This window comes from Phyllopteryx taeniolatus, chromosome 2 (genome assembly GCF_024500385.1).
Source record: "Phyllopteryx taeniolatus isolate TA_2022b chromosome 2, UOR_Ptae_1.2, whole genome shotgun sequence".
In the NCBI taxonomy this organism is placed as follows: domain Eukaryota; kingdom Metazoa; phylum Chordata; class Actinopteri; order Syngnathiformes; family Syngnathidae; genus Phyllopteryx; species Phyllopteryx taeniolatus.
In genome coordinates, this window is record NC_084503.1 from 25,766,741 (window position 1) to 25,781,796 (window position 15,056).

General features: G+C 40.9%; 1 protein-coding gene across 5 annotated transcripts in view; it reads right to left on the reverse strand.

Annotated features, from left to right (window-relative positions):
- Positions 1 to 15,056, reverse strand: part of LOC133474141 (granule associated Rac and RHOG effector protein 1-like) — a 72,164-nt gene that overhangs the window by 11,756 nt on the left and 45,352 nt on the right. For 4 of the 5 annotated variants that reach the window (XM_061765504.1, XM_061765509.1, XM_061765507.1 and 1 more), the window contains 7 exons: positions 9,431 to 9,643; positions 6,746 to 6,886; positions 5,869 to 6,069; positions 5,614 to 5,775; positions 5,381 to 5,539; positions 2,128 to 2,225; positions 1,288 to 1,413 (listed from right to left, as the gene is read on the reverse strand). In XM_061765504.1, the coding sequence (XP_061621488.1) occupies positions 1,288 to 1,413; positions 2,128 to 2,225; positions 5,381 to 5,539; positions 5,614 to 5,775; positions 5,869 to 6,069; positions 6,746 to 6,886; positions 9,431 to 9,643 (1,100 nt within the window). The remainder of the gene's footprint in view (positions 1 to 1,287; positions 1,414 to 2,127; positions 2,226 to 5,380; positions 5,540 to 5,613; positions 5,776 to 5,868; positions 6,070 to 6,745; positions 6,887 to 9,430; positions 9,644 to 15,056) is intronic. The other variant, XM_061765508.1, reaches the window with a different exon arrangement.

Consider the following 15,056-nt stretch of genomic DNA (forward strand, 5'->3'; position numbering starts at 1 on the left):
TTGTGACATTTGTGTTTGTTGGTGTGCTGTGAGATTTTTGAATTGTAAAGTATGTGCCTTGGCTCCGTCATCCATCCAGCCATCCATTATCTGAGCCGCTTATCCTCACAAGGGTCGCGGGAGCGCTGGAGCCTATCCCAGCTATCATCGGGCAGGAGGCAGGGTACACCCTGAACTGGTTGCCGGCCAATCGCAGAGCACACATAAAAAAACAACCATTCGCACTCACATTGACACCTACGGGCAATTTAGAGTCTTCAATCAACCTACCACGCATGTTTTTGGGATGTGGGAGGAAACCAGAGTGCCCGGAGAAAACCCACGCAGGCACGGGGACAACATGCAAACTCCACACAGGCGGGGCCGAGGATTGAACCCTGGTCCTCAGAACTGTGAGGCAGACGCTCTAATCAGTCGTCCACCGTGCCGCCTGGCTCCATCATAAAGGTCAGATATTTACAGTACTACGTCAAAAGATATGCGACAAGGGTACATATAAACAAGCTTTTGGATTCAAATATACTGTACACGATGCCAACGCAGTCTTTTGCGGAGCCAATCAATCGGCAAATTATGACATTAAAGCCGATCAGCCTAAAATGCAAACTATCGGCCGATACCGATCAGATCGGTGTAAAGTCTAATAGAGAGACCATATAAAATTCTACACACACTTTCAAAATTTTGAAACACACTTTTTAAACTCATTGTAAACATACTTGAACACAAAAAGACATAACTGCAACCTCAGTGAGTAATATTGTAATAATCATAATATATTAAGCATAATATAGTAATATTGTAATAATCAATCTATTAATCATATTTTTTATTATATTGTAATAATAATAATCCATAAAGAACAATCTCGGGGTTGCAAACGATGAACCGCTATATACAGTACAGAACACTGTACTGCTGATGAGTTGTATTGCGTTACTGTGGCATCCATTTTGTCTCAAGAAAATGGCTCCTTACCCAATAAAGACCACATAGAATTACTTGTTCATGACCCCATAGAGTTACTTTTTCAAATAGTATTCCAGAAGGAATCGACCATTATCTGGCATTCTGGAAAAGAACTGTGCATCATTCTAGTTTATTATTTGTATTACCTCAGATAAAGTTATATTATCCTCATAATTTGTTTAATTGGTGTGTTTTTTTTTAACTTTTGTTGACTGAGTTGAACTTAATCATACAACATTATACACAAGTATAAGGGTTTCTGAGGATTGTTTGGCCTTGGAAGGGATCTGAGCCATGTTCTACTCAAGAATGACTCACTTCCTCTCCTTCCATCTATTGATGTCGAACACAGCTGTGTAGAGCACATCGACGAGCCCGAGCGTCTTCTCTGGGTCAAGGCTACGCTGGAGCAAGGACATTGTTGCCGGGTCCTCCTTCAGACACCTGCAAAACACACACATGCACGTACGTTGTTCAATCAATGTTACTCTTTCAGCTGTAACCAGTTTCATGGGTTTTGGCCGCACAAATTCCCTCAAGCCCTGCAAGATGAGATTTTGTATCTTTTGTGCGGGAGATAATGGCTTGCAAGGTCAAAAGGTACAAAGCTTCAGTGTGAAGATATGTGAGCGCGACTCCTGCAGAGCAAATCCACACGTGATCCGTATCTTTTAATATAATTGCTCAGGAGCAGAACCGTCTTAAGAACCATTAGAGCCTAGTGATAAACTGTAGTGACCTGTAACACTGAACAACCTGAAGTTACCTTACAAACCTGCAAATCCTGCTTGACAGTGCGGGCCACCGCAGGCATCAGATAAAGAGCTGATATTAAACATTAAATAAAACAAAAAAAAAGAGCTTCAAGGCTACTGGTGGGGAGCTCAGATTGTTGTGCATGCGCGTGAATGTGTCTAATCATTACAGCTATCCAGGCCTGGAAACCAAACATGCCACTCCCTCTAGTTCAAATTGTACTCCCTATAAATCTCAAATAGATGGAAGCGTACATCTCTGAATATCTTTTGGTGGACAGTGGAGATTACAGTAGAATACATCTGTCAAGAGCTTTGCTGACATTTGTCCATCTATGTACGTTGTATTTACACACATCCGCTTTCGTTTTAATCATCGAAACTCAGGGAAGTGTGGCCTCACCACGTGGAAGGAACCTGGACCACCAGCCTTGATCCTTCTAGGGTGATGTGAGGTGCATACAACTCCTTGTTCTCAATCTGAGCCGTGTCGACCACCACCTGTGAGGAAACACACACAGACTAGTGTTTAGGTGTCTGACATTTGTATTCAACAGCACAATACCACACTAGTGCTGTAACAAGTTCAGGTACAATTGAAATTTACAGCGCTGTAATAACGTCATAAACAAATTTTACTTTACCTGTGGTTACATTTCTGCCATTAAATTATTTATAGACAATTTCTGCCAAGGATGTTTCATTGCTGCTCATTTGTTAGGTGAGCAAGGTTAGTTTAAAAATTGTTTTTAAATAAAAACTGATTCACCATTAAATGGACCTAAAATTAACCTGGCATTTTATACAGAATCCATTGCGGGCAGGCAAGTGCATATGCTTTTATACAGCGACCCAGCGTTCTGGAATTGGCAACAATTGTTTTCAATACAACATGGTGGGAGATGTGCGTGTCATGTGTGAAACCTTACACTCCATTATGGCCTTCAGCTCTTACACAGGCATTGTCACAGCTCTTTTGCGGCTCTAATAGCAACAGCAAAGGCAAAATGTCCCCACCTACACACTAGTATATCATAACTGTCGGACGAAAACCTCCTACATCCAAATTTGGTCAATTTCATATTTTTTCACAAATGTATACTATTGATCAAACCTCACATGGGTCTGCTGTTTTTACAAATTATTGACCAAACTTAAGTGTGGAAAAAGGTTAGGTTAGCTTGCTCTCTTTGACGAGACAATGTTAATAGATCAACAACTATGCTGTTTTTTTGTTTTCCTGAAAAGTGGTGGTTTTGGAGATGCAAGGACTCTGCCCGACGCCAGCAATAGCAATTAAAACAACGTGAGAAAAGGTGGCAAAATCTGGGCTTTAACAGGCTGTGTAAAAGGGGGCATATGTTTATCATTGTAGTTGCCATTTTCTAATATTTGGCACTATTTTGTATTTTAACACACAATAAATATGAATCTCAATGATTTACTTTTTTCATCAATACCTCTCTGACATGTCAATCAAAACTAAGCATTATCTTAATGATATGACTGAGTGTCATTTCAAATTGGATTATTGTACTGTTAAGTCTTGCTGTCAAAGAAATCCATAACAATGAATACTTGGGCACAGTGATTTCTTAATCTTTATTTTTAATGAATGTGGAAAAAATAAAAAAGTAAAAAACTTTGTTTCTGTGTAGAATCGTAAGAAAAAATAATTTTGGAATCAGGGTTTAACATTAAATGTTGACAAGTTGATGTGCTATGAATACTTCCCAAGTGTATTCCATTTCACTAAATCTAATGCAACACAATGACTTTTATCTACTTTGTGTCATTAATATCACCATCAAGAAAGGGTTGGGAGGGAGGTTGGGGGGAAGCCCCTTCAGGCTCCCCGTGACAACAAACAAGTTCTTTGAAAGGCCTTGGCTCCTCGAGAACCTCACAGCTGGGCCAAAAAAAAGGAGGGGATGTGGGATGTGTCTCTTTCCTGCACTGCAGGAAGTCACTCCATTGTTATGGGGGAAGGGGGGGGGGGCATGGTGAATGTATGGGGGGGAAAAAACTGACATGACAAAAGAGAACAGTAAGAGATAACTCGATACAAATGGTTCTTTTGAGGGAGATGGTGGTGTACGATTGCAGTCTGACAGGAAGTAGTTGCGTGTGTAGTAGTCACGTTTTTTGGGTTGATAAGAAGAGACCCAACCGTCATCAGTCAGCTTGTTTTACAAGGAGTTGGCATGGGAAAGACAACAGACCACACAGAGGAAATAAACACTGCATAAGCGTAAACTCACCGGTGTTACTCTGCACAGATCACATCCTCTTCGGGAGGAGGGGGGTTTGCTGGATGAGCCCTCCCAGGCGAGCCCATCCTTCACCCAGACGTAGCAGGAATGTTTCTTCCCATTTTCTGTCTCACTAGTGTTGGCTTACACTGCTCAAATGTCTCAAAGCAACCTTGGTGACCGCCGCTTATTCAACACACAGAACTCGGGACTAAAAGCCTAATTTTCCTTATTTGAAATGATGGTAAATAGATTTAATCCATTCCTAGGTAAAATTATCACTACAATAAAAACTTTAACAAATAGATTTAATCCATTCCAGGGTAAAACTATCACTACAATAAAAACATTAACAGTACAGGCAATGTTTTAGGTAAAACTATGGTCATAAAAGAAATAGGGATATAACGATATCGAAAGCTCACGGTTCGGTTTTATCACGGTATTAATCTTATTGTATGATAATTATTGCAATATCGTGGGAAAGCCCATGGTACTGCAGGAAGACTCACGGTACAGATGGGGTGGAAAGGCGCAAGCAGCAAAACCAAAGACCTCTCTTTCTTGCTGGCTGAGTCCTTTGATAGGTTTTAGTAGTTTCTGTGTTTTCCCACAAGTTTTTGTGAAAAAGACATTCAAATCTTATTCAGTATTATTGTGCACCACTATTCTCATCCATCCATTTTTTATATTTGTACCTCCAAAATGCTATTTTTGCTGCAGCAATAATCTTGCTATGCTCACAATAAAACAGTCCATTGAGAAATGTTGCATATATTTTTGGAGTTTATCGGATTAGAAACTGGATGCTGCCTATGAACAGTGATTTCTTTGCATAATTCCAAAAATTCAAGTCAAATTAGAAACACAGGAAGACTCTTAACGGCAACGCAGGTATAGAAATATAGAAATGGCCAAGTAACAATAAACAAAATAATCATGGGAATACTTGTTTCATTTTTCTTTTTTGCCGCTTAATGATACGCTTAAATTTGGCGCGTCGTCTCATCTGATCTGAGGTGGGAGGCAAGGGGGAACGGTAGCCGGTATACCTCCGCTTCGGGACGGGATGTAAGCTGCGCAAGGAGGTCCACCGGCAGCTGTTCCTGGACCAACGTGGGTGCGTCGGGGCCGGGAAGGGCTGCTGGTGGACTGCCGGGCTTTGTTCTGCTTGGGGTGCCTCTCGTGCCATCGATTGAAATGCGACGCTTCAACAGGCAAGGCGTGTTCAAAGTGACAATAATCAATGTGTACTGCAATTCACATCAGTTGTCACCACTTTTTATTTATTTATTTTAATCGGGCGATCAACGTACACCCCTTATGTAGCCCAGTTACAGCTGGCAGAGTCTTGTGGAGACATTACTTCCGCATTCAACGCTGCATTTCGGTTTCTGTACTCACCAAACCAGCCTGAGCAAACAGCAGCTGGACGGCCGTCTTGCAGGCCCCCCTCCAGCTGGATGGACACACTTGGTTGAGCACTTCGGTGACGGGGGAGTCGTCCCTGGGGGTCACCCCATTTTGGCCCAGCGCCTCCTTAATTAGCTGCAGCATGGTTTGCTGAGAGGGAACCACACACATTTATCTATATCTACAAGACAACTTTTCAGGCGACACTATGAAAACGGTCATACCATTTTCAGTTTGAGGTTCTCCGCCGCTGACTCGTTGAAGGACACGCCCTTGAGGAAATGCGAACCAATCTGCACGGGGATGGTGGGCAGCTCGCATTGGATGGGCTGGGAGGTGGTCTGCATCCGGCCCGCCTGCTGCGCTTCCGCCTCGCCGCAGCAGCCCTGTGACAACAACAAAAAAAAACACACGCGCGCACCTCAGGCGTCTTAGCAAGTAGCCATCATTCGAAGTAGCAATTGCGAGAGATGGCCCACCTGCAAGGCTGCCTCCACGCATTTGGGGTTGAGATGGAAGCCGGCCTTCAGCGCGTACTCACTATGGCCCAGGCTCTCCAACGCTGCCTTGTACGCCTGCGGACGGGAGAGACACTCAAGCCAGTGGAACTCCATTAACAACATTACAGATAGGCGGCTGGATAGATGAGTGAAAAGACTGGATGATGGATGGATGGATGGCTAGATGGATAGACATGGACAAATAGACAGACAGGTGGGTAGATGAATAGATAGATGGATGATAGATGGACAGGTGAATGGAAGGTAGACAGATGTATACTGAAACTTCAAAACCAAAATAAAAAATATTACAGCAAAACAAAAAACCAGTCCATCCTATTTTGATCTTGTGTTTACCAGTGAAACTCGCCAGTGTCTGCAATGAGCAGTGTTTGACAAGAACAAGGAAGCAGGCGGCATTGAATGGCCTTTTATTGTACAGACACACACACACACACAAATGCAAAAGACAGGAATGTCTGTCCTGCTAACAGCCAGTCAACTCCTGGTAGGTCTTGAAGGTTACCGGTACATTTGAGTATAATTTTGTTTTTACATTTTTTTTAACAGAAAACATTTTACCGAAAAACAAAAATGCCGCTTGAACAAAACATTTCAAAAGCTCTTGCTAGCTCTCCATTAAGTTACATGAAAAACAATTATTTAGTATTAGTATAATCAATTGGAGAAGCATAATGCCTGAAACATCCACGCATCAATTCTTTGTACCGCTTATTCTGCTCAGGTTCAGGCCATAGGCTGGAACGCGAAAGACCACCACTACCAGTGGCCCCATTAAAACCATTAAGAGTGCGTTAAACGTCCAAATGATGACAAAAAAAAAAAGGTTGTCTACCTGTAAAGCACTGTCGATCTTCATGTTGAGGTCCTTCAGCTGGTGCTCAGGGATGTTGGTATTGTGTGAGCAGAAGAGCTGCTGGACCTGGAGGCCTGCCAAGCAGCCGTCACGACCCCTCTCCCGCAGCCTCGCCGTGGCCTGAGGGTGCAGCAACATTCATAAAAATATGTTGATGCAGCTGTCCAAAAGTACAAGAGATCCGTTTCTATGATGTTATTTGCAATGTCTGTGTATTTTTATTTTGTTATTTTATTTTACAGACACTCCCAGAATCTACAACTTAGGAGTCCAACTTTTTAAGATGCTGAAACATGAGTGTGGGAGTCCTGGCCATGTCCCTCCATCCTAAACAAACCCCCAAGATCCTCGACACATATCAATCCCAACAGCCCCCCAGACACTATGCAAACCAGAGCACAGCAGAGCGCTCTGCTTCATTGTATACAAACAAGGCATAAAATGGACCGGTGGGACTGATTAGCTGGAGAACAGTTGAGCTCTGGTTACAATAGGGCCTCTTCCTTATATGGTGCAAGTCAGGAATTGTGTTATGAACTCAAAACTCTTTGGGTAAAATGACCCAATATAGGGGAGAAACGTTAACGCCAATAAATACCAGTGCCGTGAAAAAGTATTGGCCCCCTTTTTCAAATTCTTATATTTTTGCATCGTTTCCCCAGTTTAATGTTTTATATCAAACAAATGTAAATATCATACAAATATTACCCAAGTGAACATAAAATGTTGTTTTTAAATGGTGATTTCATTTAAGGAAAAAAAAACTATTCAAAGTGACCTGGGCCTGTCTGAAAAAGTAATTACCCGCCTTGTTAAATCATGAATTAATTGTGGCTAATCACAACTTTTGGTTAATTTTCACTGATCACACCCAAGCCTGAATACCTCCAGACCTGTTGAATCAAGATTTCTCCTGACAAAATCAAGTCGGACAAAAGATCTAAAAAAGCTGCAACAAAATGACACGATCCAAACAAATACCAGAACAGTCAAGAAATAAAGAAATTGACATCTATCAGTCTGGAAAGAGTTACAAAGCCATTTCTAAAGCTTTATGATTCCAGTGAACCGTAGGCAGAGCCATTAACCTCAAATGGAGAAATTATGGAACAGTGGTGAACCTCGCCAGGAGTGGCCGGCCGACAAAGATTACCCCAAGAGAACAGCAATGACTCATCCAGGAGGCCACAAAGGAACTCAGGACAACTAGAGAACTGCTGGCCTCCCTTGCCACAGTTATGGTCAGTGTTCATGACACAACAATAAGGAAGAGACTGGGCAAAAATGGCATCAGCAGCAGAGTTCCAAGGCGAAAACCACCGCTGACCAAAAAGAACAAAGGCTCGTCCACCATTTGCATACACAAAAAAATAAAAATACGTGAATGATTCCAAAGACTTTTGCGAGAATATTATATGGATTAACGAGATGAAAGTTGAGCTTTTTGGAAGGTGTGTGTGTGTGTCTCGTTACATCTGGCGTAAATGTAGCACAGCATTTCAGAAAAAGAACATCTTACCAAAAGTCAAAACATGGTGGTGGTAGTGTGATGGTCTTAGGCTGCTTTCTCCTTCAGGCCCTGGACAACTTGCTATGATTAATGCAACCATGAATTTCGCTCTTTATCAGAAAATCCTGAAGGAGAATGTTGAGCCATCAGTTTGTGACCTCAAATTGAAGCGTACTTGAGTTCTGCAGCAGAATAACGATCCAAAATACACCGGCAAGTCAACTTCTGAATGGTTTAAGAAAATAAAATGAAGGTTTTGGAGTGGCCAAGTCAAAGTCCAGACTTGAATCCGATTGAAATGCAGTGGAATGACCTTATAAAGGCCGTTCATGCTTAAAAACCCTAAATTTTTGCTGAATTCAAACAATTCTGCAAGGAAGAGTGGGCCAAAATACCTCCACAGAGATGTGAAATAGTTATGACCAGTTGTAGAAAACGATTTCAGTTGTTGCTGCTGGGGATGGACCAACCAACTGGTTGCTTGGTTTAGGGGGCCATAACTTTTTCACAGAGGACCAGGTAACTTAGAATAGTTTTTTTTTTCCTGAATAAATTAAATCAGTTAAAAACAGCATTTTAAGTTCATTTATATTTGTCTGACATTTACATTTATTTGACGGTCATAAACAAAGTGGGGAAACTATACAAAAATAGAAGAATTTGAGAAGAGGGCTAATACTTTTTTACGGCACTGTAGTATACAAAATACAATAACTACCATGTGTACCCCTTAATGCCATAGGAATGAACAAGTTGCCAATTTCTTAGAAAGAAATCGTAAAGTTATAATAAATTCATATCCATATAATTGTTTTTAATGTTATGAAACGAAAGCTGTATTCTTCAAGAAAAAACTGAAATCTTTACTAGAAGACATTTTGTCACGATAAAAAGTTGTAATCTTACCAGAATAAAGTCATTTTTTCCAAGCTGCATTGTTATGATATTAATTTCAAAGTTTTAACAAGGCAAGTGAATTGAATAAAAAGCCGAAAGTTAAAACAACTTTATTCTTGTAATATTATATATAAAACAAACACATATACACACACACACATACAAATATATTTATATATACAAATATATATAAATATTTAGAGAGAGAGAGAGACTATAAAATACAGCTTTCATCTTCACAATCTGTGATGGCATACCTCAGCTGCACCTTTCCAGGAGCGGGAGGCTTCCTCCAGCTCCGTGAGCGGCCCGAGCTCGGCGCTTTGGGCCCGAACGTTGGCAGAGCGCTCCTGGGCCTGCGCCAGAGCCTCAGCCAGGCAGGACTGGGCCACTGGCTGGACCTTCTGCAAGGTCTGCGAAAGGAACTGGAAGTGAACCTGCATCACTGTCAAGAAGCACCGACCCAGGACCTGGAAGGGAAGAACAGAATTTTTGTTTACCAGTGAGCTTGAAAAGATTTTTCATTAGAACTGTTAGAATTTACTGGTTGCACGCTTACACAACACTGCATCCCATTACAGATACACATCCAGATATCCTTATAAACATACAATCGCATTGCACTTAGTCGCACCGACGCAACAAACGCACAACATATCAACATAGGGTGCATTGGGAAGTTCACGCCGGGCGCGCTCAAGAGCGTTGGTAGTGTGTGTGCCACTCAAGTAGAACTGACAAATTCAATATGGCGGATGTACTGACGCATCACTAGCAATAGCCAACACGTTAATTAGTAAAGTTAAAGAAAGTGGACATACTCTGTCTCTGGGTGCCACGGTCTAGGGGTGCGAACGGACCCCAAACACTAAGGCGAAGATAGGATTGGTCCAAGACTGCATGACGTCACGACAGGAAGCAGTTTTGGCAATAAAACAAGCGGACAATAACTTTTGTGTTCTCTTTTCCATGGCCGTTATTCTGAACCAAGTGGAGGAGAGCCCAGCGCTGAACCTTTTCCAATCTTATTGTTTGACTTTGTATTTTCGAATAAATTGTTAAACCTTCCATCCGGCCTAATCATTGAAGTTTTACCTCGACCAGAATAAAAGAACCGGGCAATAGAGGTTTGTACCGCCGGCAGGTTATACCCAGGCCGTAACTTTTCTTTATTCTCTTTTCCTAACCTCTAATACAGGCCTGGCCAACCCGCGGCTCGCGAGCCTCATGCGGCTCTTTAACTAGTTTCATGCGGGTCTTCAGGAGCTGTCACATGACATGCGTCAAAAATGCTTGGCTGGCGCTGTCATTCACTCCCCCTACAGCTAGATGGCACACTGACCATGTAAGCCTGTTTGAGTGACGTCAAACGAGCGACGAGAGAATCTTTGGTGTGACATCATTTGTGTTGTAAACAATTTCCGTCAAGTTACCTCTTGAAATGGCAGGGAAAAAAAGCACAGCCAAACGAAAATATGAAGAAGAACACAGGACGTTTTTGCCAGAGTGGGAGAGTTTATATTTTTTTTGTTAAACGTAATGGCAAGCCGATCTGCCTTATATGTCACGCAGCATTAGCGCATTTCAAAGCTTCAAATCTTCAGCGTCACTTCAGCTCACTCCACCCTAACATCGAACAGGAATTTCCAAAAGGGACTGAACTTCGCAAGAACAAGTTGGTCGCTTTGAAAAGCAGGTGCAGTTTTGCAAAAAATTTACAAAACACTCGGAGACCGTAACACTTGCATCATATCAGCTGGCTTGGAAGCCAGACTGTTTGAAAGCCCCGCTCGTCACAGATGAGGCTGCGGCTGAGTTGGAGATGATCGACCTTTGTGAGGAGGATCAACTGAAAGCTGTTTTAAGGGAAGGGACCGTTGAGTTCTGGAAAAGTGTGCCAATTGAAAAATACCCCAACATCAAACGAGCTGCGCTTAAGATACTGTCCATGTTTGGGTCAACGTACGTCTGCGAGTCTGTGTTTTCTACCTTGAAACATGTGAAATCAAAGCATCGATCTGTTCTGACTGACACTCATTTGAAAGAATTGCTTAGAGTGGCAACAACAGAATACAAGCCAGATTTGAAGAGGATTGTTCAAGATAAGGAATGCCAGAAGTCTCACTAAGCAGCATAGTAAGAGAAAGATGTTATTGAAAATTATTCTATTATTGTTTGTGGACTTGCTTGAACTGAGAGTTTGTGTGTGTGAGACAGTGCACACAATGTTAACTGTTGAAAATTACTGATATTATCATGTTGGTGTGGTTATTTTCATTAGATCTGGCTGAGCAGAGGTCTGTGTATGCGTGCATACATGATTAAAAGATGATGTTCATGTGTACCCGTGTATGTGGCTCTTTGCAGTAACACAGAAAAAAAAGTGGCTCTTAGTCTCTGACTAGTTGGCCACCCCTGCTCTAATAGAACATTTGAATTGTGTGTCCAATAGAGGTAATTTTAAAAGGTCCCATATTTTGCCAAATAAACTTTTTCTCGTATTTGGGATGTAATACTGTCTCTATGGTGCCTCGGTAAACGTGAAATCTAAATTAAAACCGTCCACGCATTCCTGAGCTCCACACATTTTTCTGCTGAGAGGCCTGATATCAGGCCATTGGAACTTCGCAAGCTTATCTACGCCACGAGTGAAGATCTCAGCCTACCTCACTGCTCCCAAGTCAGTGCCGTCAACATGAACATGTGCGCTCACATGTTGGTCTTTTACATGGAGGCAACCAATCAGAAGAAAGGGGGTGGTCTTAGCCAAATATGGACAAAGTAGATACAAAATTGGGTCAAACAGAAGTAGCAGTCAGAGTTGGCCTTTTCTGGACACTCGTATGACAAAACCAAGCATTTTTTTCCAATGAAATTGACACTTTTTCTACTATAGTGGAGCAAAAAAGTATTTAGTCAGCCACCAATTGTGCAAGTTCTTCCACTTAAAAAGATGAGAGGCCTGTAATTTTGATCATAGGTATACCTCAGCTATGAGAGACAACATAAGAAAAAAAATAAAATAAAAAATAAAAAATCCAGAAAATTCCATTGTCTGATTTTTACCATAAGGGGAATTATAAATATTTAGAATTAAATATGAGTAGATTATTTTGAACACGTTTTATAAGCTTTTCGTGACAGCAGTCGACTCAAGTAACCCAGCAGACAGCATTTTTGTTGAGAAATGTTAAATTTTGCCAGACAATACGCTGTCCTATTAAACTGTGTAATAATTTGCAAAATAATGCAAAATTTGAAATGTGGACTCGTCGGACCACAGAACACTTTTCCACTTTGCATCTGTCTATCTTAGATGAGCTCGGGCCCAAAAAAGCCGGCGGCGTTTCTGGGTGTTGTTGATAAATGGCTTTTGCTTTGCATAGTAGAGTTTCAAGTTGCACTTACGGGTGCAGCGCCGAACTGTATTTACTGACATTGGTTTTCTGAAGTGTTCCTGAGCCCATGTGGTGATATCCTTTACACATTGATGTCGGTTTTTGATGCAGTGCCACCTGAGGGATCGAAGGTCACGGGCATTCAATGTTGGTTTTCGGCCTTGACGCTTACGTGCAGTGATTTCTTCAGTTTCTCTGGACCTTTTGATGATATTATGGACCGTAGATGATGAAATCCCTACATTTTTTGCAATTGTACGTTGAAGATTGTCCTTAAACTGTTCGACTATTTTCTCACGCACTTGTTCACAATGAGGTGAATCTCGCCCCATCATTGCTTGTGAATGGCTGAGCAATTCAGGGAAGCTCCTTTTATACTCAGTCATGACACCCACCTGTTCCCAATTAGCCTGTTCACCTGTGGGATGTTCCAAACAGGTGTTTGATGAGCATTCCTCAACTTTCTCAGTCTTTTTTGCCACCTGTGCCAGCTTTTTTGGAACGTGTTGCAGCCATAAAATTCAAAGTTAACAACAATAAGGTTTATCAGTTTGAACATTAAATATCTTGTCTTTGTAGTGTATTCAATTAAATATAGGTTAAACATGATTGGCAAACCATTGTATTCTGTTTTTATTTATGTTTATCACAACGTCCCAACTTCATTGGAATTGAGGTTGTATTTGGCGACAGGACAGGTGCCACTTCAAAGTTATTTTATCATCCTACTCGCAGAACACAAGAAATAGGACAACCTCCAGTTTACCACCATTTCCTTTTCAGGTACCTGCTAGAGTATCTCAGGGTAGTAAAGAACAAACACACTAGCTCCTCAACAACCTGTGGTCATTAGATTGTGTAGGTTTACCTTTAGACTGATAAGTGTACACACTGTTGTGTTTCACATTGCTCATGTCACACAACCAGAACAGTCTTTGCGTGTGCATTGTGAAGAGGGTAAACATTAGGAAAAGGCACTGAAAAGTAAACCATAGACTTAGCGTGGTCAAGCTTGCAAAACATGTTTGTTGAGTCAATCCTTTATATATAAAAGCTGTATCTCATGTTCGTGTCAGATTTATGAAATTGCTTTCTGCCTGGAGAAACAGGCTCCCAAATCAAATATTGAGGCATAAAACTTGAATTGCACTTTTCTATACCGGACCGAACGGTTGTAATTTACCCTGCACATCTTTTGTGGAGTTCACGGTAGGCGTATTCATAAGCAGCTTCCATCGTCATTACGTGACCAGTGATGGGCGAAGTATGGACCATGTGCCCAACAGGGCCTCCTCTATTCTTTAATCTGGTGTGCCGAGCATTTACAAGCTCTATCAAGACAACTATGAAGTAATATTTATTGCATTAATTTACCTTTTTTTCCTAAAATTGGTTGAAATTGGTTATTTTCTCATTTTATTTATCTAATTAAATTACTGATTAATTTATACATCATAAATAAAACAAATATTACTAAATTAAAGATTTTTTATACACATTCAACATTATTTTAATAAAGGATTGTTGAATTATATTTAAATTAAGTATATTATACATAAAATTATATTAAAATGACTATGAATTGTTGTATTAAAATGCACTATTATGACTATAATAAAAAGCATTATTATACATACATACATCATTAAATCTCACAACATGACCAACCTGAGAATTCCAAAGTTTTAACCTTTTAATATTAACACTTGTGCCCTTATTCTCTCACTTGCAGTTCCCAGTTAGTAAAAGGTTTAATGATGGTGACATTTTGGACCTGACATTTTTATTTCCATTATTTCCTATTGGAAATGACACTAAAACGCTACTTAGACTACACTGCAGGTCCAAGTGACCTAGTTCCGTTTGAAACCTATATCAGATTTCTTTGACTGTATATTGTGTATTTCAAATGCAGTGACAACATGGAAGTAACCAATAACACTGCTTTTTTTAAATTATTACAGGTTAGATAGCATTTAGTTGACCTTGGCTTACTCTTCCCGTCATTAACACTTGTGACCTTATTTTCTCACTTGCAGTTGCCAGTTAATAGAAGGTTTAATGATGGTGACATTTTGGACCTGACATTTTTATTCACATTATTTCCTATTGGAAATGACACTACAACGCTACTTAGACGACGACACTGCAGGTCCAAGTGCCCAAGTTCCGTTTGAAACCTATATCAGATTTCTTTGACTGTATATTTCAAATGCAGTGGCAACATGGAAGTAACCAATAACACATGAACTGATTTTTTTATTATTATTACAGGTTAGATAGCATTTAGTTGACCTTGGCTTACTGTTCCCATCATTGGGCTCATCTCCAAATTACTCTACTGGCAGCCAGGCAATTATTTTGCTAAATTAACAATGGACACATTTATGATGTAGCATATTTAGACCACATTCAATTGTCTATGGGTGGCACGGTGAGCGACTGGTTAGAGCGTCTGCCTCACAGTTCTGAGGACCGGGGTTCA